General features: G+C 34.9%; 3 protein-coding genes across 9 annotated transcripts in view; 1 reads left to right on the top strand and 2 right to left on the bottom strand.

The window, feature by feature from the left end:
• The first annotated feature begins 282 nt into the window (after positions 1-282).
• On the top strand, positions 283-22,333 carry LOC129748693 (alanine--glyoxylate aminotransferase 2, mitochondrial-like). Of its 2 annotated transcripts, none has more exons than XM_055743372.1 (6): positions 283-608; positions 9,530-9,809; positions 9,867-10,695; positions 10,759-10,872; positions 20,895-21,029; positions 21,967-22,333. In XM_055743372.1, exons 1-6 carry the CDS (start codon positions 578-580, stop codon positions 22,087-22,089), a joined length of 1,512 nt encoding a protein of 503 aa, XP_055599347.1. In that variant the 5' UTR covers positions 283-577; the 3' UTR covers positions 22,090-22,333. The 2 variants fall into 2 exon arrangements, with proteins under 2 accessions (XP_055599347.1, XP_055599348.1); XM_055743373.1 differs by lacking the exon at positions 21,967-22,333 and adding an exon at positions 21,256-21,959.
• Positions 18,974-20,485, bottom strand: LOC129748694 (protein amnionless-like). The gene is made up of 2 exons (XM_055743374.1): positions 19,510-20,485; positions 18,974-19,446 (listed from the first exon to the last, which is right to left on the bottom strand). Exons 1-2 carry the CDS (start codon positions 20,480-20,482, stop codon positions 19,049-19,051), a joined length of 1,371 nt encoding a protein of 456 aa, XP_055599349.1. The 5' UTR covers positions 20,483-20,485; the 3' UTR covers positions 18,974-19,048.
• Positions 22,334-22,531: 198 nt separating the features above from the next.
• The window catches only part of LOC129745739 (transmembrane protein 64-like), a 39,737-nt gene continuing 38,446 nt past the window's right edge, over positions 22,532-23,822 (bottom strand). For all 6 annotated transcript variants that reach the window (XM_055739058.1, XM_055739059.1, XM_055739060.1 and 3 more), the window contains one exon: positions 22,532-23,813. In XM_055739058.1, coding sequence (XP_055595033.1) covers positions 23,694-23,813 — 120 coding nt within the window. In that variant the 3' untranslated portion in view covers positions 22,532-23,693. The remainder of the gene's footprint in view (positions 23,814-23,822) is intronic.

Raw genomic sequence — 23,822 nt, 5'->3', positions numbered from 1 at the left:
CTGATACTGAATTTTTGAATAGGTGACATTCATGTTAATTGAAAAATTCTTGTCATGTGAAGCCAAACCACAGATTTCAAAATACAAATGTCTGAATCGAAAATTAATATTTTGAGACCAAAACTTAAAACTTTATTTAAAAAGTTTTCTCTAGTCACAATAACAATTCAGTGCCATTAGAAGTATAGATTTTTGCGCTGCCTGTTGAACCACCCTAAAGCAGCCTGTGTTGTTCGTCCGTCTCTGACTGATGTGGATGTGGACATTCCGTCGTCGATCGACGACCGCGCGGCGCTGCAGCTCATTCAGTCAGTCAAAGTTAACCGTCGTCGTCACAGTGTGTTTAGATCGGCGCGCCCGGAACCCGAGCTCTTTCTTCTCCAAGAATTGACTGCTGGATTAGAAGAGGCGCTTCCTGACCTAAGTTGATTTCAATTGGATAAATTATCGGAAAAATAAGACGTTTTGTGAGACAAACTGTTTTTTAAATTTGAAATTTGACGTCCATAGTTAAGTGTAACGTGGAAGGAGTCGTTTCGTGAAAGTGATAGTGCCAACAAACGGCTAACAACAGAGAATGATGCTGAAGAAGCTCCCGTTATCAACAGGTTGGTGATAGTGATTAATTTATAAATAAAATTGTACAATACTCGCAGTCAAACCCTAGAGGCAAGTCGCAACGGTTCGCAGAAAACACGTTCTCGCGTTCTTTGGGGTGATGTTGCTCTTCCTGATGGCGGAAAGAAAAATATGCTTCCTTGTATTAGCAGAAGCGTTTGAAAACGTGTTTATCTGCTTCGATTTATTTTTTTGTTTTGAAAAATCTACGCAGAATCTCTCAGAAGCGAGGCAGATGAGTTAGACTTAGAAGAAGGACACCTACATGAAACCAGATCATCTTCAACGGTTGTTGATTCTGATGCTTGTTTCTTCTGGTTTCAAAGCTAAAGCCACTCGTTTGATGCGTTTCTGGACTTTGTTCCATCTATTTTTATCCGATTCCAGTTCCCACTGATTGGAGAAATGCAACGCCCATACGCAGGAGAGCGCAGTGGGTGTTACGGATGGCGCAACGAATCTTCTACATATGCGCATCAGTTGGAAGTTGGTTTGCATAGAAACGGATTTGAAAAGGAAAAAAAACCCAACCGAGTCAAAGAACAATAAACGAGAGAAAGAATGACGAAGAAAATAAATAAAACTGACCTTTGATACGCAAGTTTATTGTGATGTTTGTTGTGTTGAACGTCGTCGTCCAGCAATCAAAAGCCATTTAGGTCTTATACCTTATACATAGTACCTTTTGGGATGGGATAAAGAAAATGCGCTAGCCATAAGGTATAGACACTCGCATGGATAAACCGCAACGCTCCTGTTAAGTGGAATCCAGCAACGCAACGTATTATGCATATTTGCATCCGGAGTCAGTCGTCCATAGGCAGCTTGTGTTTATTTGATTAATTTATTCAACCCGTAAATGAACTCCAATAACAATTTGAATTTGCCGATATCGTACCGTATCGAACCCCATACAAACAACATGTTGACTTGTGTATTTTTGACTCAACGGCTGAGCTACGATTTTTTCTCCTATAAATATAAGTATGATTAGGGTCTGAGTACTACTTTTCAGTAGATTGTTTTTCATCGATAAACTTCGAGCTTAATTCAGAAAAATATACACAAACCGAAATAGGATCACTACCCTAAACAATGTGGGAGTGAATCTGATACCTACTAGACACTCTTTGAATTAGTCTTCGCAGAGATGTTTTGTTTTTCCACTCTGTCTATCTGCTATCACCATACATATATAGACGAGAATATTAAAAAAAAAAAAAAAAAAATAGGTCGGATGAGGAACGCAAATCGCAACCACTTGGTTCGCTCAATTTGGCCCAATAAATTATGATTGAATTAGAACGCCGAAATAAACAGAAACACAACACGACTGTTTGATAAACACGACGACCCGAGTGCTGCTCATTTATGCGCGTAGCGCATTTTGCGCGCGACGTTTCGATCACCACATCTTGTGAATGAGAACATTTTTGTCAACTGAAGCAAAACTTAACTTGGCCTTGAAAAATCTTAGAAGAAAAGGAGGGATTCAAACTAAAAGAAAAATATACTGAGATTTAGTTTTAAAAAGAACTGAGAAGTAGATTTTAAAACTGTTACAAATTTTTCGCTATTTAGTTAACAAAATTCGTTACAAAAAAAAACAAATATTTCTGAGATGTGTTTCTGTTTTTGGCAGTTACTTTTCATTGTTGTAGTAGGCGATGGTTGGTTGGTTGGTTGGTGTCTCACGTGTTTTTTTTCGCTCCGCCGCGGTGAAGAATTAAGTTTTAGAAGTTTAAGTATTTTGTTATTGTGAAATTGTTGGTTTTTACTGAATAAGTGGATTAAGCATAGTCATAAATCATTGCATGTTTCTATATTTATCTTCTCCGTTGATTTCATCCACGTCCATCGTTGCATTATCTGCTTCCAGAGGAAACACATGTCCTACTTCTACAATTGGTGGATTCGTTCAATGATATTTCTTATTCATAATCATGAACTAATGATGCAATTCCGGGGATTTAAAACTTAGAATTCTCAGGTGCCTACGAAATTTGGAAATACTGATAATTTATTTATGAAGAGACGTGAGTTGATCCCCCGCATTTTGCGGGGAGCGCGGGGAAGTTTTTGTTTCTATTGCAAACTACTCTCAACTAAAGAAGAAAAATGTCGGAAACATTACCAGGATACAGTTGTTTTGAAATAAAACTACATATTTTGATTTAAGAACAAGTGGCTGGATGAGAAGCGAGATACGTATAAGACAGAAATCGTATCAAATCATTTTGTAATTTTTGTGTTTTTAATTTTTTTTGTAATTTTTATGATTTTTGTCATAATTGTCATTTTTATCAATTTTTGGTGTGTTATTTTCGTAATTTTTGCGTTTTTGTCTTTTAAGTCATGTTTGACATTTTTGTCATTTCATGATTTTTTTGTCATTTTTTGTCATTTTTTTTTGTTTTTGTAATATTTATAATTTTTATCATTTTTGTCATTTTTGTCATTTTTGTCATTTTTGTCATTTTTGTCATTTTTGTCATTTTTGTCATTTTTGTCACTTTTGTCATTTTTGTCATTTTTGTCATTTTTGTCATTTTTGTCATTTTCGTCATTTTTGTCATTTTTGTCATTTTTGTCATTTTTGCCACTTTTGTCACCTTTGTAAGTTTACTAGCTGACCCGGCAAACTTTGTTAAGCCTGTAATTTTTGAGTATTTTTTTATATTTTAGCGCTGTTCCTTAGTCAGCCTTCCTTTTTAGTGTATAAAAGCTAGTGGATACCTTTGTATCAGAAAAAAAAATCCAGAATGATGGTTCGTTATTCGAATTTCATTATTTTGAGTTCATTCAAAAAACCGCTAATACATAAATTTATATTCAAAACCGGCAGTTCGTGACACAAAAACGCTCATACGATTTGCTCTAATAAGTTCGCTAACTTTTGTATAGCGAACTTATTTACTTGTTGAGGTAGCGTATAATAAAGTTCTGCTAATGATCAGTTCCGGTAGCTTAAGAACGCTTAATCTATCAAGTTTCAAATTAGTTTAGTCATCATTCCTATCCAAAAACTCCTATCTGATAAAGTATTTTAAAAATGTTGAAGATTAATTTCAACAGAAAATTGATCTTTTTTGCTGGAGTCGTCATAAATAGAGTTGTTTTCGATTTGTGTTAACCTCTATATTTAAATACATTACAGTTTTCTTAAAACATGGTCGTCAGAATAGAAAAGTTAAAAAATGGATCCGGAACATTTAAAGAATAATGAAAATAAAATTAATTTTTATTTTTTTAAATTATTTCAAATGTCTTTTTTTGGACTTTGCACTAAATAGACTATTTAAATCTAACTGTGAATTTACAGAGCTGAGTTTGACAAATATTTAACAATTCAGAAAAAGTTACTATTCAATTCATTTTACAGCAACCCTTTTCTAATAAATATAATGTTTGAAAATGTCTTAGAAATTTTTGTCAGCATTATCTTTTTTTCAATTTTCAGTTAGGGATTGGCAAATTGCACTAAGAATTAAAGAGTTTAGAAAAAAAAAGAATTTAAACTGTCTTGAATTTAGATTGTTTTTCTCTTAACAGGCAAATCCTGAATGAAAGCAAATATATTTTGAATATTTGGAATAAAAATTCAAAATATTTACAAATTACTTAAATTGATAGTTTATGATCGTAAGATAAGATAATTTGGCTTTATGAATCTGGATTTTCAGTTATATTAAAACGTTAATTTAAAAGCTGGATTTTTGTTGATCTTGATTTTATTTTTTATTTGGTCGAATTTAAGTGTTTATATTCTTTAATTTACTTATGCTTGACAGATTGTTTTTTTAGATCTTATAGCTTGTACGAAACTTTTTTTTGTATTTTTGTGTATTGGTTCAGATTTTTCTCTATACTTAAATGTTTGAAATTTTAGGTGGCATGCTTTTTACTTAAAATTTAATTTTTATATTCTTTCAAGTTGTTAGTACTTGGTGATATTATTGATAACGATCCTTATTTCTGACTTTTGAAACTGAGAGTTGGATATAATATCAAGATAAAGTCCTGTATAGCTAAAATTTTCAAAAGTCCCGATTAACCACTGAGCATGAAAGGTAGTGTGGGTTTTCCAATGTTTCCTGATCCTCCAATCCATTTTTATGATAATGATTCAATTTACTTGGAATCACAAAATTCATAACCTTCAATTCTCAAACTAACTGGATAAAATCAACAAAAAATAAATCAAGGTGATCTTTTACCAGTTATATGACTTTCTATTGGTGTTACCAAAACTCATAAAAAATGATTTGATAATGAAATGTTTCAATTCAATCTCATTAAGTTGTTTTCAGTCTATTGGAAATTTTACAGCCATATTGCTTGAGTTGCTAAAAGAATATGACATTTCAAAAAAACGGTAAACGAACAAATATCTAAAAAAATCTTAGAATTGCCTTGATTCTGATGCAAAAAATCCTACAAATATTGTCAAAATTCTTCGAACAGGCTTTGCTATGCTTCGTAGTTGCGGAACCCCATAGGGAAAATCACATCCAAGTATCCATTTTACGTGTGCCACGTGAAAAGAGAGATGGATACACATCAGTAAGCCTTGATTGCTTTTGACGCCTTCCTACTCTGGGTGATTCGAATGAAAAAAAAATGGAAATTGGGTGCCATGACTTTTATTTGATACGAATAGAAACAAAAAATTGATTTTCAAATTCCACAAAAAAATTTTCGAAATAATCTCTCCGTTGTGTTATTCTTCGCGTGAAGACGAACACAACAAAAAAAATCGCATGCAAATCGGATGATCCAGTGAAGAGTTTTGCGTGTTCGCACATTTCTGTATGGTCTGTCTCTCTCCCTGTTTTATATATAAAGATCATTTTTGTCATTTTTGTCATTTTTGTCATTTTTGTCATTTTTGTCATTTTTGTCATTTTTGTCATTTTTGGCATTTTTGTCATTTTTGTCATTTTTGTAATTTTTTTCATTTTTGTCATTTTTGTCATTTTTGTCATTTTTGTCAATTTTGTCATTTTTGTCATTTTTGTCATTTTTGTCATTTTTGTCATTTTTGTCATTTTTGTCATTTTTGTCATTTTTGCCATTTTTGTCATTTTTGTCATTTTTGTCATTTTTGTCATTTTTGTCGATTTTCTCGTTTTTGTCGTTTTTGTCGTTTTTGTCATTTTTGTCGTTTTGTCGTTTTTATCGTTTTTGTTATTTTTGTCATTTTTGTCATTTATGTCATTTTTGTAATATTTGTCATTTTTCTCAATTTTGTCATTTTTTGTCATTTTTGTCATACTTGTCATTTTTGAAATTTTTGTTATTATTGTAATTTTTGTCTTTTGTGTCATTTTTATCAGTTTAGTCATTTATGTCATTTTTGTTATTTTTGTCATTCTTGTCATTTTTGTCATTTTTGGCATTTTCGTCATTTTTGTCATTTTTGTCATTTTTGTCATTTTTGTCATTTTTGCCATTTTTGTCATTTTTGTCATTTTTGTCATTTTTGTCATTTTTGTCATTTTTGTCATTTTTGTCATTTTTGTCATTTTTGTTAGTTTTGTCATATTTGTCATCTTTTATTTTTGTCATTTTTATCATTTTTATCATTTTTAACATTTTATGTCATTTTTTGTGATTTTTTGTCATTTTTATCAGTTTTGTCATTTCTGTTTTTTTTGTGTCATTTTTGCCCTTTTTATCATTTTTGTATTTATTGTAATTTTTGTAATTTTTGTGATTTTCGTCATTTTTGCCATTTTTTTAATTGTTTGTAATTGTTAATTTTTGTAAATTTAGTGATTTTTGTGATTTTTGTAATTTTTGTAATTTTTGTAATTTTTGTAATTTTTGTCACTTTTGTCATTTTTGTCATTTTTGTCATTTTTATCATTTATGTCATTTTTGTCATTTTTGTCATTTTTATCATTTTTGTCATTTTTGTCATTTTTGTCATTTTTGTCATTTTTGTCATTTTTGTCATTTTTGTCATTTTTGTCATTTTTGTCATTTTTGTCATTTTTGTCATTTTTGTCATTTTTGTCATTTTTGTCATTTTTGTCATTTTTGTCATTTTTGTCATTTTTGTCATTTTTGTCATTTTTGTCATTTTTGTCATTTTTGTCATTTTTGTCATTTTTGTCATTTTTGTCATTTTTGTCATTTTTGTCATTTTTGTCATTTTTGTCATTTTTGTCATTTTTGTAAATTTTGTCATTTTTGTTATTTTTGTCATTTTTGTTATTTTTGTCATTTTTGTCATTTTTGTCATTTTTGTCATTTTTGTCATTTTTGTCATTTTTGTCATTTTTGTCATTTTTGTCATTTTTGTCATTTTTGTCATTTTTGTCATTTTTGTCATTTTTGTCATTTTTGTCATTTTTGTCATTTTTGTCATTTTTGTCATTTTTGTAATTTTTGTAATTTTTGTAATTTTTGTAATTTTTGTATTTTTTTTATTTTTGTCACTTTTTTAATTTTTGTAGTTTTTGTAATTTTTGTAATTTAAAATTTTTTTTTTATTTTTTGTCATTCTTGCCAGTTTCACCGTATCTGTCGTTTGTGTCATTTTTTATGATATTTTGATTTTTTTTTGTCATTTTTGTCTTTTTTAATTTTTTGTAATTTTTGTCATTTTTGCATATATTGTAATTGTGATACATTTTGTAATTTTTGTCATTTCTGTCATTTTTGTTATTTTTTTTCTTGTTGTTATTTTTGTCATTTTTGTCATTTTTTTGTTATTATGGTAATTGTTGTCATTTTTGTCATTTTTGTTATTTTTGTCATTTTTGTTATTTTTGTCATTTTTGTCATTTTTGTCATTTTTGTCATTTTTGTCATTTTTGTCATTTTTGTCGTTTTTGTCATTTTTGTCATTTTTGTCATTTTTGTCATTTTTGTCATTTTTGTCATTTTTGTCATTTTTGTCATTTTTGTCATTTTTGTCATTTTTGTCATTTTTGTCATTTTTGTCATTTTTGTCATTTTTGTCATTTTTGTCATTTTTGTCATTTTTGTCATTTTTGTCATTTTTGTCATTTTTGTCATTTTTGTCATTTTTGTCATTTTTGTCATTTTTGTCATTTTTGTCATTTTTGTCATTTTTGTCATTTTTGTCATTTTTGTCATTTTTGTCATTTTTATCATTTATGTCATTTTTGTCATTTTTGTCATTTTTGTCATTTTTATCATTTTTGTCATTTTTGTCATTTTTGTCATTTTTGTCATTTTTGACATTTTTGTCATTTTTGTAATTTTTGTAATTTTTGTCATTTTTGTCATTTTTGTCATTTTTGTCATTTTTGTCATTTTTGTCATTTTTGTCATTTTTGTCATTTTTGTCATTTTTGTCATTTTTGTCATTTTTGTCATTTTTGTCATTTTTGTCATTTTTGTCATTTTTGTCATTTTTGTCATTTTTGTCATTTTTGTCATTTTTGTCATTTTTGTCATTTTTGTCATTTTTGTCATTTTTGTCATTTTTGTAAATTTTGTCATTTTTGTTATTTTTCTAATTTTTGTTATTTTTGTCATTTTTGTCATTTTTGTCATTTTTGTCATTTTTGTCATTTTTGTCATTTTTGTCATTTTTGTCATTTTTGTCATTTTTGTCATTTTTGTCATTTTTGTCATTTTTGTAATTTTTGTCACTTTTTTAATTTTTGTAGTTTTTGTAATTTTTGTAATTAAAAATTTTTTTTTTAAATTTTTTGTCATTCTTGCCAGTTTCACCGTATCTGTCGTTAGTGTCATTTTTTATGATATTTTGATTTTTTTTTTGTCATTTTTGTCTTTTTTAATTTTTGTAATTTTTGTCATTTTTGCATATATTGTAATTGTGATACATTTTGTAATTTTTGTTATTTCTGTCATTTTTGTTATTTTTTTTCTTGTTGTTATTTTTGTCATTTTTGCTATTTTTTTGTTATTATGGTTATTGTTGTCATTTTTTTCATTTTTGTTAGTTTTGTTATTTTTGTCATTTTTGTTATTTTTGTCATTTTTGTCATTTTTGTCATTTTTGTCATTTTTGTCATTTTTGTCATTTTTGTCATTTTTGTCATTTTTGTCATTGTTGTCATTTTTGTCATTTTTGTCATTTTTGCCATTTTTGCCATTTTTGTCATTTTTGTCATTTTTGTCATTTTGGTCATTTGTGTCATTTTTGTCATTTTTTCATTTTTTCATTTTTGTCATGTTTTTAATTTTTGTGATTTTAGTCATTTTTGTGAGTTTTGTCATTGTTGTCATTTTTTTTATGTTTAATTTTTTTGTTTTTTTCGTTTTTTCATTTTTGTTATTTTTCTAATTTTTGTAGTTTTTGCAGTTTCGTCATTTTTGTCAATTTGTAATTTTTTGTAATTTTTTTCATTTTCGTCTAGTTTGTCATTATTGTTATTTTTGTCAATTTTGTCGTTTTTTTATTTGTGTCAGTTTTGCCTTTTTATATTTTGTCTATTTTTGCATTATTTTCATTATTGTTATTTTTGCCTATTTCTTTGTTTCTGTCATTTTTGTCATATTTGTAATTTTTGTCATTTTCGCAACTTACACACTTCAACGATATCAAACGCCGATTTTCGATCAATCATTGCCAAAATGCCCTGAAGGCGTTAAAAAATAAATTTCTAATGGAAAATTGATAGATGGATTGTTATGTGATCAAAATCAACAATCAAAGTTCATTTCCAAACCTACCAATTTTAACACGCTATAAATATTTGATAAGGCAACATGAGGCTTGCCCCATGCAGTCTAAATCTAAATGCAAAGTTGAGGGCAAGGTTATCGCCTATTATGTTGCACCTATTTATCAAAAAGTTCACATCGGCTATATTCGATTGAGGAACAGAACACATAATGAGTTTTAATTTCACGATTATGCACCAACCTTATCAGTTGTTTTCAATTTTTTGTTTGTTTTTGATTTCAGCCCCAACGGCTTCGCGACTGATCCAGCGATGCCTTACTGTCCAGGCTAGCCCTCAGGAGGTACCGGAACTGCCAAAGACAGACCAAACTTACAGCAAACGTAGCTATGAGGACATTACCAAGCTGCGCAAAACCTACCTCACCCCTAATGTCACTTCCTACTACAAGAAACCGCTGCTCATTCACAAGGGTAGCATGCAGTGGCTGTTCGATCACGAGGGCCGCCGCTATTTGGACATGTTCGGAGGAATTGTGACCGTCTCGGTGGGCCACTGTCATCCGTAAGTTGATTTGTGTTAACGAGTGAAGGTTTATTGATTATTTGAATTATTTTTCAGGAAAGTTAACGCCGCCCTGGAGGAACAAATGGGCCAACTGTGGCACACGACCAATATCTACATGCACCCCAAGGTTCACGAGTACGCCGAAAAGCTTACCTCCAAGCTGCCGGGAGATCTGAAGAACGTTTACTTCGTCAACTCCGGGTCGGAGGCTAACGATCTGGCGATGTTGATGGCTCGCCTCTACACCGGACATCAGGAGATCATCAGCTTCCGTAACGCTTATCATGGCGCTTCACCCTACACGATGGGTTTGACAGCTCATTCCACCTGGCGCTATCCACTTCCGGGGGTCAGTAATGGGGTTATTCATGCGATGAACCCAGACCCCTACACCGGCATTTGGGGAGGTAAAAATTGCCGCGATTCACCAGTTCAAACGACACGTCATTGCGACTGTCCACCGGATCAGTGCTACGCCTCAGGTCGATACTACGAACAGTTGGAGCAAATCTTCAAGTACTCGCTGCCACGTGGTAAGGTAGCTGCACTGTTTGCGGAATCGATTCAGGGTGTCGGTGGAACCGTCCAATATCCCAAGGGTTACATCAAGAAGGCCGCGGAACTGGTGCGGGCCAATGGAGGGTTATTTGTGGCCGATGAGGTGCAGTCTGGATTTGCTAGGACTGGGGAGCACTATTGGGGCTTCGAGGGACACGACGTGATGCCGGATATCGTTACGATGGCCAAGGGTATCGGAAATGGGTTCCCGATTGGAGCAGTCGTAACTTCCAGGAAGGTGGCGGATGTTCTGTCCCAGGCACTGCACTTCAACACCTACGGAGGAAATCCGTTGGCCAGTGCTGTCGGTATTGCGGTTCTGGATGTGAGACTTGCATTTTAATAAAATTCTAAAAATCATTTTGTTAAAAATGTAAATTTGTTATAGGTTATCGATGAGGAAAATCTGCAGAAGAATGCTCGAGATGTCGGAACCTATCTTTTGCAGGGATTGGAGAAGTTGCGCGACAAATATGATATCGTTGGAGATGTCAGAGGAAAGGTAAGTTTTCAAAAACATACTAAAGTGATTCAATTTGTGAATCAGTTATTCCCGGTTACAATTTTAAATCTGTAGTATTTAAAGGGGTGTTCGTGAAATTGGTTATGTCTAATACCAAAAAAAACGTAAATAAAATATGCCAAGGCGATGAGTCATGCTTTTAACAACAAAGATTTTTGGGAGATGCTCGACGAAAGAATATATTTTTATGAATTTTAACTTATATAAATTGTGCTTCAATTCATTAGCCTAATTTAAAATAATTAATGCATAACATTTCATTTTAATTCAAAACTGACAATGTTTTCTTTGTATATGAGATCATTGCGCACTAACGAATAATTCTAACCTTTCCTTTCATGATATTTTATATTTTCCATAAAAAAACACATTAAAAAATAATATTTAAAAAATGTATTGATTTTCGCATTTTTTTTTTTGTTATTCTATCATCAACAACTCCACTTTAAAAGTTCTTCTGCGTAAAATTGATTGGCTGGAAAATGTAAAAACCTATTTTATGAAAATATATATTTTTACGTATCAAATTTGATAAAATGAAAAGAAATTCTACAACTATTTTAAATGGGACCCCCCTCCCCTCCTCCCCATTTCCTAAGGGATTAGGGTGTCTTTTCTTTTATAATATTATCATGTCAAGATTCGTCCTAAATTTCATGAAAACAGCTTCAGAATTAATAGATCTGCTAGAGTTTTCCGTATCTCTTCCATGGATTAACGGATATTAGTCACATTGGCGTCAAAATGGCACATTTGTCACTTCGTTTTTCTGAATTTACTCGAAAACTATATGGGATATCAAAAACCTTTTCAGAGTACCGTAAAACGGGGTAACATTGATCACCGGGGTAAATTTGACCAACAATAAACTTTTTCACATTATCATCAATAACTCAGTCAATGGTTTGAATTTTTGAAAACTGTTTTCTACGTTTGAAAGCCTATTAATTGAGTATCAAATAAGCAAAATTTCGTTTGTATTGGAATTTTTTTTCTGTTAGTAAAAAATCTAATTTCAAAATCTTAAAATATCTACTTTTCCAAGGCTCGCAAACAAACAGCTCTCCTGATGATACCAAAAAGCATTTAGAAGCAAACGGGTTGTTTAATATGAAAGAACAACTATTTTTCTTTGTACATGGACAGTTATAGTGCTATTTTTATAGTCATTTAATGATTATTTTTTTATACTTAAAAAATGGGACATTTTCCAAGAGTAATCCCGTATTGGACAAATGGATTGGAACCCTATCAAATCGTTAATTTTGAAGAAAAAATTCAAATGGAAATAGTGGGAGGGCCAAGGGGAATGTGTGAAGGTAAAATTTCATTTGTATTTTGAAGCTCTAACTATTTAGCAATTATAATTATTTTTGCCCCTAAATGTAGGCAGCATCATAGTTCTTTTTTCGATTATAAATATTTTAAAAATAAAACGATAAAAACCAAAGTAAAATTGATAAACTAGCATTTGTAAATATTATAAAGGTATTTTGTATCCTTTATGATCAAGAAAACTCGTTTAAACCGTCAGAATAGAGACTGATCAATGTCACCCCAAAGTATCAAATTCTGAACAGAGACGAAAACGATTTTTAAAGCAAATTTAAAGAGGTCTAATAAATTTCTGCAACCATGTTTTACTTTCATAGGAGTCCAGTACTAGTTTTGAAAATATAAAACATGCCAAATTTTCTTTTAACAGAAAAAATAATCGAAATATATTGAAAAAAGTGATCAATATTACCCCGGATTACGGTACATATTTGAAAGTGTTGAATAAGTAACCTGTGAATTAATAGAAATGTCAGTAGGCTATGCAATAAGTTTGAAATAAATGTTCACTTCACTCTGACTACTCTCATAAACACCACAAGCGTTTTGCTAATAGGATATGAGCCCAGAGTATAGCCAAAGTAAAGGCTGCCACACAATACAGCGTCGATCGTCGCGTCGCGTTGACATTTAATTTTGAGGATGCCATTTTCCGTTTAAGTCGCCACAATGGTGCGTCGCGTCAGCGAAGGCATTGTACTAAAACGCAAAACTTGTTCTAAACGGCAGCGTTTTCGAGCGTCGACGTTTTGGTTTTGAAAAATATCAAAATTTAAGCGCGTCAGCATGGGTTTGAACTAATCGTATTTGATATTTTTCGTCAAAGATTGACACAAACAGATTCAAAAATCATATCATCGTCATTTTATCTCTTCGATGATACACATTTGTTGAAAAACGTCATTGAAATTTATTTTTAACATTATAATGATAATGATGAAATTACATATAAAGCGTTTTTTAGAAATATTAACTTGATCTGTATGTTCCCGTTTTTTTTAAATAAAAGTAAATGAAACATTTTGCGTTGGAGTTTGCGAGTTTTCTCTCAATATTTCCCTGTCAGCCCTGTCAGTGGACGCTATATTGTGGTGCGAAAATTGTAGAGTGCGTCGCGTCAGCGTTTTAGTACACAACGACGGCGTTGACAGCTGACGTGACGCGACGGACGACGCGGTATTGTGTGGCTGCCTTAACGGCCAACAAAGTGAAAATGTGATCGTTTGCTACGAAGATGGTCCTGTAGCTGTAGATGGCCGACAATGCGATTTCCATGAAGGCACTGGCAACGATTTGTCTCAGCATTGAACCCGTAAATCACAGTTTGGTTCAACGTGCTCTAACTGCAAGAGAAGCGTGAAAACCTTAAATTCGCGCTCCAGGATGATGGAATGATTCGTCGGATCGGGCTTTTGAGGAAGCTTTCGAATTCGTCTCGAAGATTGCGGTTCCGTGGAGGAATATGTAAGCGAGTTGAAGTCGAAAGGCCATAAACTCGCGGAAGAGGGTTTCGTCCTAGATGACACGTGGCTGGCTAGTCTTCTTTTAATGGGCCTACCGGAAGCGTACGAACCCATGATTATGGGAATGGGGGCATCGGGTGCGAGATTGACGGCAGATGCTGTGAAATCGAAAATTCTGCAGGACGTGTGTCTTGACGGAGCGATTTTTGAAGATGCAATGAAGGTTGAGCAGCGCATAAATGTAGCAAACAACGGCGTGTCCCTGGTCAAAGCAAGCGGAAGTGTGAGACTGAAAATAAATGTGATGTCCGAACCAAGCTTTCCGAGAAGAAAATAATCATGCAGCAGCCCGAGGGATTCGTGGACCAGAATAATCCCCAGAAAGTTTGTCGTCTCCGAAAAGCGCTGTACGGTTTGAAGCAGGCCAGCCGAGTGTGGAACTTGAAGCTGGACATGGAGTTGAAGAAACTTGGCTTGAAACGTTACAGTTACGATCCGTGTGTCTACTACAAAGTCGACGGAAAGCAGATTCTAATCATAGCGGTTTATGTTGATGATTTTCTCATCTTCTCGAGCGACGAAGCCAGACTTGTAGAAGTGAAGAAGCAGCTGATGTCCATGTTCCGGATGAAAGACCTGGGAGAGGCCAAGCAGGTCCTTGGCATAAGGATTACTCGAGGTGACGACGCAATCATGCTGGACCAAGAAAGGTACATCGACGAATTGTTGGGGATCGGTTCAAAATGGTCTACTGTAACACGGTTTCGACTCCACTGGATCCAAATCAACGTATGTCAAAATCGATGTGCCCGGATACCGAAAAGAAAAAGCAAGTAGGGTAACGGACCTATTTTGGACCGCTTTGGGAAGTGGCTATGCTATTTTCTGAGATAAAAAAGGAAATGTTACAATTTTTGACTGCTTTATCCGTCCGTTACGCAGATCAAGACTTTTTCTATCGAAACATATCGTCGTTTGTTGCAATGTAACAAGATTTAAGCCTAAAAACGCGTTTCTTCAATTATTACTCTGGTCTGAATTTTGGACCACCAGGTTTCTATTTTGGACCACCTTCTGGACCTATTTTGGACCACCCTTAACTAAATAAGTTTTTTTTTCTAAATTTTGCTATATTTACGACAGCGATTGATGCGCAATTATGCGAATAATTCAGTTAATCTTGTTTTTTCTGTTTCTTATAGTCAAGTTTTGTTTGTTCAATAAGAATAGAGAAAAACTCCTCCGTTAGATAGTGTGTTTCAAACGTTTTTAAAATACTGTCAGCACACTGCAATTTTGACGAGATTAGTTCTGCAGTGTTAAATACTGGCCAGTTGGCTTATCTTTGGGGTCAATTTTTCGAAAGCAAATATCCTTCAGGCGTTCCAATGATAAGTTAAAAAAGTCTGACATCATCAACTCTGCGTCATCAATTGATGCATTTTGTCTTCCAAAACCTTAGTTGATTTGTTTTGGCTTCAGTTCTGTAGAAAGCATAGATTCAAAAAGATAAAAATGTGCGGAGTAAATTTGGAGTAATTCAACAGTTTATTCTTTAAATTGCATAACCACAGGGGCTAAAAAACTAGATTTAGATTAGATTAGATTAGATTTTCGCTTGTAATTTTTACACATTTCAAAATTTTTTTTCCTGGGTTTTGAAACAAATACAGCTAAAGTTGTATATATTTTTTGTTGAAGTTGTACTAATATTAACTGAGATATTTCAACTGTTACAAAAAATAAACTCGTTGCATATTTGCCGATTTGTTGTCATTGTCATTGTCATTGTCAAGGGGTTTATATTTCGTCTCTTCTGCCTAACCAAGTATATTTTTTTTCAAATCAACTCTGAATGGTTGTTTTTTTATACAAAACTGTCAATAATTTTTCATGAAGCATAAAAAAGACTTGATAAAAAAATGGTGCATGTCCAGTTTTTTTTATGTTTTTAAGCTTCTTTATGCTGTAGCTTTTGACAATTGCTTATCAAACAACTGCCATTAAAGTGGATTGTTAGATTAACGAGGTTTAAAGTAAAGTGCAGAAAAAGTCAGTTAAAATAATGATTGGCTTGATTTTATGCCGATTGAAGTAAACCCCGTTTAAAGGCGAGTTTGGGCTTTAGCGAGTTGATATAATAAAATAATGCCCAAAGTTCAAATTTTATTCATAATAAGTGATTGAAATACTCTGCATAATTCTTTCATATCGTCGTACAACGTTTTATTACGTTCATGAACATTAAACAGCATGTTTCATAACTTGGTTATATTGAGTGGTCCAAAATAAGTCCCTAAGAAAATAAGTAGGACCTATTTTCGACATGGGTCAAATAGCTATTAAAACAAGTTTTTTGGGTTTTTCGAGCTTACAAACTAGTTTTCAAGTGTTTCATCATAGCTGTGAATATGTTTGTAGTTGTAAAATTCATCACAGCTATACAGAAAACCTCTTGAAAGTTGACTCCAATAATGGCACGTCCTTCTGAAATGGCCTTGATTTGGTCGAACTGTGTAAAATCAAAACTTTATTTTCAATTTTCTCTCCCTTATCAACTTATTTAAATGCAATGTTATATATGATTCAACTCATAAGAAGTAGCTTTAACTATACTTGTTAAAAATTTTCATGATGAACATGATTTATGAGAGAAATATTGGAAACAGCTGCAAGGTGGTCCAAAATATGTACCTGGTCCAAAATAAGTCCGTTACCCTAATTCAGCAAGTTCCGTTTCGAGAGCTCATTGGTGGTCTTCAGTTTGTTGCGCAGTGTACGAGGCCAGACATTGCGCATGCGGTCATGACTAGTACGTTCAGTTCGAATCCATGTGAGGCACACAGGACTGCAGCGAAACGGTGTAGCATTATAATTAAATTGTCTAGCTATTTTGTTTTGAGCGTGTAATGAGTGAGTCAAAAACCTACCAAAGATTGAGTGTTTAGAAGTTAGAGTGTATATGTCAAACGCACACATGGGAAAACAACGGAAACAACAATCAACAAATCAAAACAACAGCAACCAAGGAAGACAAATTAATTGTCGGCTCGCCATCGCTGTGAAAATTGTGGTGACTGAAATCGCGCCATTTGTTCGCATCCCGGAGTCGCAGCCAGGACAAACGAAGAGATTTCGGAATCGCGCGGATCATAAGGTGAGATAAAGCCGATACGTTGTCGGATCGCATGAAATCAGGCATTTCTTCAACTCACAAGGATGTTCGTCGATTTGGCCCCAGCGGAGACGAAAATAGAGTCAAGCGATCACCAAGACCTAAGACAGCGCCGGGTTTGAAGAAAGCGACTGAAGAAGAAGGTGAAAGAAACCATTCCAGCAGGGTGAGTTAGTGAAGCGCAAACGTTCATTGCGAAACTGTGTCAGCATAATGTTGATTTTGCAGGCATACAAGCTATCACAATTGGCTTCATCCGACCGACGGCGGAAGCAGGAATTGGGAACAGGCAACGACCCTTAATGGGTGAGTAAAAAATTGTGATACGAAGGAGATGAGAGTGCTAAGACACAATTCTTTGCCATAGATTGCGTAAGACTTCAGTGCCGGAAAAATAAAAAGAAAACAAAAGAGAAAAGAAGGAACTTCGCAGCCTCAGACAAGGCAAAGGGTGAGTTCAACCATTAAAAATTCCCCTCTCAAACAAAACTATTAAAGCGATTGATCAATATTGTAGAGTCGTACCTAGACGACCTCGCAGTGACCAGTGGCTATTAGGCCCAGCAGTGCACAACGGCCCCATTGGGTGAGTTGCTTGTTTGATGTGTTGAATCAGCCAATTCTAAAGCCAGGATTAATTATTGATAGGGTCGTTTTTTGGAGGACTAAATTCTCTTTTTTCGGAACTCGTTTTTGTGCCACTTCTGGCTTTTTCGAGTCTCGTTTTTGAGAACGGAATTCCCGACGCCGTGAGATTCCAATGATTTGGATCCAGCCGGATGCAGTCTACGGAGGTGCTCCGGGCAGTGGTGCGTGCCCGTGGAACAGAGCAACCAGCCAGTGTTACCAGATGTTTCCCGTGATATTCAGCTGTGATAAACCTGTTTCGTCCGATAGCTGTGATATGACTGTTGTGCGTATGGAAAACAAGAAGTTTGTGAACTATGTTAAGCTAGCGTAGGTTTTTAAAATGTCGTATTAGTAAATAATTGTAATGGCTACAGATTTGGGTTTTGCGTGTTTGTGTTTTGGGTAAAAGTTAGCGGTGCAGCACTCACTGAGAGTCAGTGGTGCTCAACCTGTTTCAACGGATCTTACGGTTCCTGAAACAGTCGAAGGCGAAGAAGTTGGTCTACCGGAAGCAGAAAGAAGCAGTTTTCGAAGGTTTCAGTGATGCTGACTGGGGCAATGACCCAGAATCTCGACGGTCCATTACTGGATACATTTTCCTGTTTGCTGGAGGATCTTAATCATGGAGTTGCAGAAGACAACCGACTGTGGCACTATCTACTACAGAGGCGGAATACATGGCCCTGTCTGCAGCTACGCAAGAAGCTTTGTGGTGGCATAGATTCCGGAAGGAGGTCTTCGGAATAGGTAAATCGGTACCACTATTTTGTGATAACCGAAGTGCTATTTGTCTAGCTGAGAAGGAAATAGGATACTCGCCCCGAAGTAAACACATCGATCTACGACATCACTTCGTAAGGGAGCAACTTGAGAAGAAGACGATTCAAATATTACACGTTGCGTCCAATCTCCAGAAAGCAGATGTCCTAACGAAAGGCATTCGAGCTCCTAAATTCTTCGAAGCATCCAGAGCTCTAGGTTTAGAAAATTTAGGTTATGAGGGGGATGTTGAATAAGTAACCTGTGAATTAATAGAATTGTCAGTAAGCTATGCAATAAGTTTGAAATAAATGTTCACTTCACTCTGACTACTCTCATAAACCACACACGTTTTGCTAATAGAAAGCTTTTAGAAAAGTGCATAAAATGACGTCAAAAAGCCAAAACCGATAAAAATGGATGTTCGTCACTTCGACATATCATTCGACATATCGATTTTTTCTATGATTTTGTTCCTGGTAGAATATTTTCTCATTGTTAGGCTTTATTATTTTTTATCATTTTTATCTTTTGTAATATTGTCTTATTATTTTTACTTTTTTTTAATTTTTAACAAAATTCTACTAGTTGAGTCGTTGAGCCCAAATTCCATAATAGCCTCAAAAAAAGGTTAATCATCATTGAAAAAAAAAAACACTTTTCTGATTGTTATATTCACATACGTAGGTAGTTGATTTAAGAAATGTATTTTCTTCTAACTTCATACATTATCAATACATTTCGCATTATTATCGAACAATCAATACCTAGGTTCCACATATAAAGTTTGGAGCTATTTTTGAGACTCCAACTCCACATCGACGTAGGATTCATCCTGCTCATCTTTCTTGGTCGAATCCGTTCTATTGGCTCCGTTACCTTCGAACATCGGATTGTTGAAGGACGAGTTTAAATTTTCGATACCGGACGGGCTAAAGTTGATATCCACCGCCGATTGTCCTTCCTCGTGTTCATTGTTGGGATCGAACCGAGCAAATACGAAGGGGGTTGCGATAAACTGTCGATTGCGTATCATGACGAGGATGCGGGGGAGCACTCGATCATCGTAGTAGTAGACGTAGAACGATGTAAAGAAGGCGGATACGATGAGTAGGGTGAATAAGATCACCGTTATCAGCTGTCCCGACTGATACGGCACATATGGATGTCCCGAGCTCATTATTCTGTGGCCTAAAAGAAGGAGCATTTTTACTAATTTGTTTAAAGTAGAGTATGAATCACGCTTTAACTTACTGTTCATAAATTGTTTGGCGAAGAAAGACTCCAAACTTTTCAGCAGCTCAACACTTATTTCATCGTACTCCTCTTTGTCTACAATCACCAGCTGCAGGGCATCATTTTGAACGCTGACATGATATTCAACTGCTGATGCATCAACCTCAGATGCGGTGATCTTCCTGTCGAGTTTTTTCCTGAAGGTTTCCAGATCAAACTTCCCTCCAAAGCTCAACAAATCCATCGTCAGCACTCCACCACAAATGGCGCAACAATAACCGACCGGTTGAATCGGGTTAAGACACCGCGGAATCGGACAAATTTCATTCCGACAGACAGCATCCGCAACCCACTCCGGTTGACAGGGACACTTTTCCGGACTGGCACATTTACCCTCCCGAACGACGCTATCTTCGGCATTATAGAACACGTACTGGCCCAAATCCGATCGGAAAAATTGTTGCAACTCTGCCAATCCACTCGTTTTCCCATAAACCACCCCTTTCAATTCAACCGCCTCGTGATACTGAAGATCAATTGGCCCAGGTGGATCCAGGAAAACTGCTTCCTCAAATTGACACGGGATCCGCTCCAAATGGGGCACTGCCTTGTTCGGTTCCGGAAGCACGTTCCCCATTGCATCGACTGCCAGCCAGTTCTCGGCCGCGTAATAAGGTCTCCGGATGGGAGCTTTGAAAACAGCTGGCGCCAATTTCGAACTATCTGCCAAGAAAGTAAGTGAAAAATCCGTTTCCGGTATCACTACGACACCTTCTCGGGGTAGGACGATCGATTCCGTCTGTCCAACCTGGGGCAAATCAACGAGGGCATTCAGTTTGGCCGGGAAAACTATGGATTGACCGTGCTGAGGAACGCTCTGTGATAGCCAGTTGGAAGGATTGTCAAAGTTCAAATCGAAGCGCCACAGTTTCGAAGCACTTGTCACTGTTAGAATTAGGGGATAGAGGATGAGAATCTTTCGTGAGCACATTTTCAGTTTCAAACTGCAACTGATTGAGATGTGGTTTGAAAGTGGTTTTAATCTCTCCGGAAAAAGGGGCGTTTTCCAACATGATGAATGGGCTTTACTACAGTAGGGTAACGGGCCTATTTAGACCGTTTTGGAAAGAAGCAAGACAATTTCTTGAAATAAAAAAGTAATCTTTAAAATTTTTTACTGGTTTTTCCATTCATTACCAAGAAATACCAGGATCACAAACACGTGAGAAAATTACATTACCGAAACTGTTTTTATACAATAAATGTATTAACCTAAAAATTAAAAATTTGAAAATCGTCAAATTTTATGAATCAATTAAAATAGTGGCTCCAGAGAGTAGTAGGAGGATTTTTTTTAAATAAAAGAAAATATAAATATACATACCTGCTTTCCTATTTTCCAGGGTTTGATGATCGGTGTTGAGCTGGTGGCCGACAAGCAGACACGTCAACATCTTAGCGCCCCACACTTTGTGGAAATCTGGGAGATGTGTAAGGACATGGGAGTTCTGTTCGGACGAGGTGGCCTCAACGCTAACGTAAGTTGTTACCGGTTCCGGTTCAGCACATTTCACATTCCGGGCATACTTAGAGCGGAGTCACTACGACTAACTCTCCCACTCGCAGCTAGCAGCTCAACTAAACTTTTGCACTTTGTTGTAAATAGAACAGCACGTAATGGTTTAGATGAATGTTCTTTTTTTTGCTTTGTTACACATAAACTTCTTTCGCTTTTCTATAAATATGCCATATTCCCACCCACAGGTACTTAGAATTAAACCGCCCATGTGTTTAACCAAAGAAGACGTGGAAACTGCCATCCAGGTGCTGGACAAGGCACTGGAAAAGCACTGCGAGAGCGCCCAGAAACTTATCTGACCCATTCTAGACTGCGATGCACCTTGGGATAACCAATCCAAAATGAAACTAACAGCAACCATACAATTGATTTAAAAAAAAAACATAGATGAATTGGAGTAATTAAAATAGTGCACAAAATTGGAAAATAAATTCACGCGTTCATATTTAAAAGTTCGGCCATTGGTCAAAATTGGTGCTATTGCTCCTTGTGTTGTAGAAATCCATAACCCCAGATGAGTTCTGGGTCTAAATAATCCCTCTAGAAAACGCGCGCACAACACTGTAGTCAATGTTTCTAACAACCTTCCTCGGAGGATTAGTAGAATGTCGGTAACATTTCCTTACATATTATAACTAAGGCCTTTCCTCATGGTAAAGTATTTCGGTATCGAATGATACCTATCAATTCATGTACAAAATCATATTCATTCTTATACCAGCTTATGATAATGATGGCGAATATATCAACTAACTCATATGGTGTGAAATTCTATAAATCATTCGTCACTTTATGCATTTGTCATTACTGCCTATCATAAAATTGTATGTTTTACATTTGAATATTAATACAACTTTTAAATTATTCCCATTTAAAAAAAAACTCAACTGATACAGGTCCTCCGGTTGAAACCACCGATGATTGTGAACCTTCAAGATGCAGAATACGCACTGGCCGTAATCGATTTTGCCTGTGATGCCTACCAGAAGAAACGAAGACGCGGTTGCCGAAAGTGCTGAAAAACGACAAACGCAGATGAAGTCTGCCGGACTTCTACCGAACCGAAATTTTGTCTGTGATTTACATACGCACACTTGCCAATGCGTGCACAATGATATTACATACTTCTAGCATTCTAAATGATTCATTCCATGCTGGTTTTTTTTTTCTATCGTAGATTTAAGCTACTGTGATTCCAGTTCTCGAAACAGTAATAACAGGATATTATCCAAATAAACGGGAAATTTCATCCAAGAAAATTGATTAGGTAGTTTTTATACATATGTTAAACATCCGAAAGCATTTTCAAAATTTCAAAAGGTACTTTTTTGATAAATTTTTAGTTAAAGCTTATAAACAGTCATAGGACTGCCCATCGATTGCCCAATTGATTCCCGACGTACAAGATGTTCTACAGTGGATTCTTCAAAACGTCGGGGAAAACTTTCGATCGATCAGAGATGATGGTTCCAATTCATATCATCTGTATTCGAATTCTTGATTTTCATAGTCTTTTAGTCAATATCCTTACATAAATAGTTTTCTTCATAAGAGAAATGTTGTTGTTACACACCTAGAAACGGTGAACGCTTACCTAAAATATGTACAGAGCAAAAACACTTTACAAATAAATAATAAGAAATAGAGGGTTACATTTAAAATGCTGCTACTAAATAACTTACTTCGAATATAATGGCTTCATCGCAGCGATATTTTTCTTGTGTTTGTTTTATAGTGTCACTTAGATTATCACATTAAATATGGAAAACATTTTGGAGCGATTACGCCGAACAAATGTAGGTAGAAAATAGTTTAGTAAACAATTCGCGTACAATAATTTATTATCTTGCTAACTATCAGTCGCTCGACTCTTCTAGCGCCCTATTTTCGTTTTTCGTTGAAAAGAATTAAAACTATAAACCATATCCAAAAATGACCCTTTTTTGTAATCTGTATCTATTCGGTGTGACTGAAACGCTGTTAAAAATGTCGTCTGTGTATCTGTGAGTGTATATATTATATTGTTCTTTTGTACTGCTGTATGTTTGGTTGTGAATGATCAACATTTTTTATCAACCTTAAATATTCGAGACCGAAGGCGGCAAACGGACATCGACAATCTGGTAATTTATGCAAATTCGACCCGAATGACTGACTAATCAGTTTGCACACTCTATCTCTACTCTCTCTGTACTAATTTGCTTGCTTTCGAATGCGCGAATGCATCTATTTTTTTTTCAGTAAAACTTGTTTGTGTAAAAAACGAGGTGGAAAATATCGGTTTTTAAAGCAAGTTTGGACGGTTGTTCTTCAATGGTACGAACATAAGTTTAGATTAGAGCTGCGTTTGGAGCGAGAATCGGAATTTGGTTGATTTTTTTTCAATATTTACATACAGATCTTTGTATACCATAAACCACACATTCCAGCTTCTCGTCTTTCGTTAGTTTCATAGGAACAAAAAACCATCGCTAATTGCACCTTTTCCAAAACTTAATATCATAAAACCATTCGTTCCATTGTTTGGTTACTCTATTCTAAACTTAACAATTCATATAGACTATACACAACTATTCTGGGACAACGAATTTCCCTTGATTATCTTCCGATGATGGGTCCAATCCTACGCTTCGATTTCGATCAGAATCTTTTCGTCCGAATCCATGTCCGATAGGAGGGCAGCGGAAAGTTCCGTCCGCGCCTTCTGAATAACCCACACCATTAGGGCAGCACCAACAATAACCTAAAATAG

Source organism: Uranotaenia lowii, chromosome 2 (genome assembly GCF_029784155.1).
Source record: "Uranotaenia lowii strain MFRU-FL chromosome 2, ASM2978415v1, whole genome shotgun sequence".
NCBI classification, from domain to species: Eukaryota; Metazoa; Arthropoda; class Insecta; order Diptera; family Culicidae; genus Uranotaenia; species Uranotaenia lowii.
This window is presented reverse-complemented; position numbering and strand designations above follow the sequence as displayed.

Coding starts and splice junctions, on each gene's coding strand:
- LOC129748693 (XM_055743372.1), top strand. CDS start 578: ATGATGCTGAAGAAGCTCCCGTTATCAACAG. Junction 10,696..10,758: donor TCGGTATTGCGGTTCTGGAT/GTGAGACTTGCA, acceptor AATTTGTTATAG/GTTATCGATGAGGAAAATCT. Junction 10,873..20,894: donor TTGGAGATGTCAGAGGAAAG/GTAAGTTTTCAA, acceptor CCTATTTTCCAG/GGTTTGATGATCGGTGTTGA.
- LOC129748694 (XM_055743374.1), bottom strand. CDS start 20,482: ATGTGCTCACGAAAGATTCTCATCCTCTATCCCCTAATTCTAACAGTG. Junction 19,447..19,509: donor CGCCAAACAATTTATGAACA/GTAAGTTAAAGC, acceptor TCCTTCTTTTAG/GCCACAGAATAATGAGCTCG.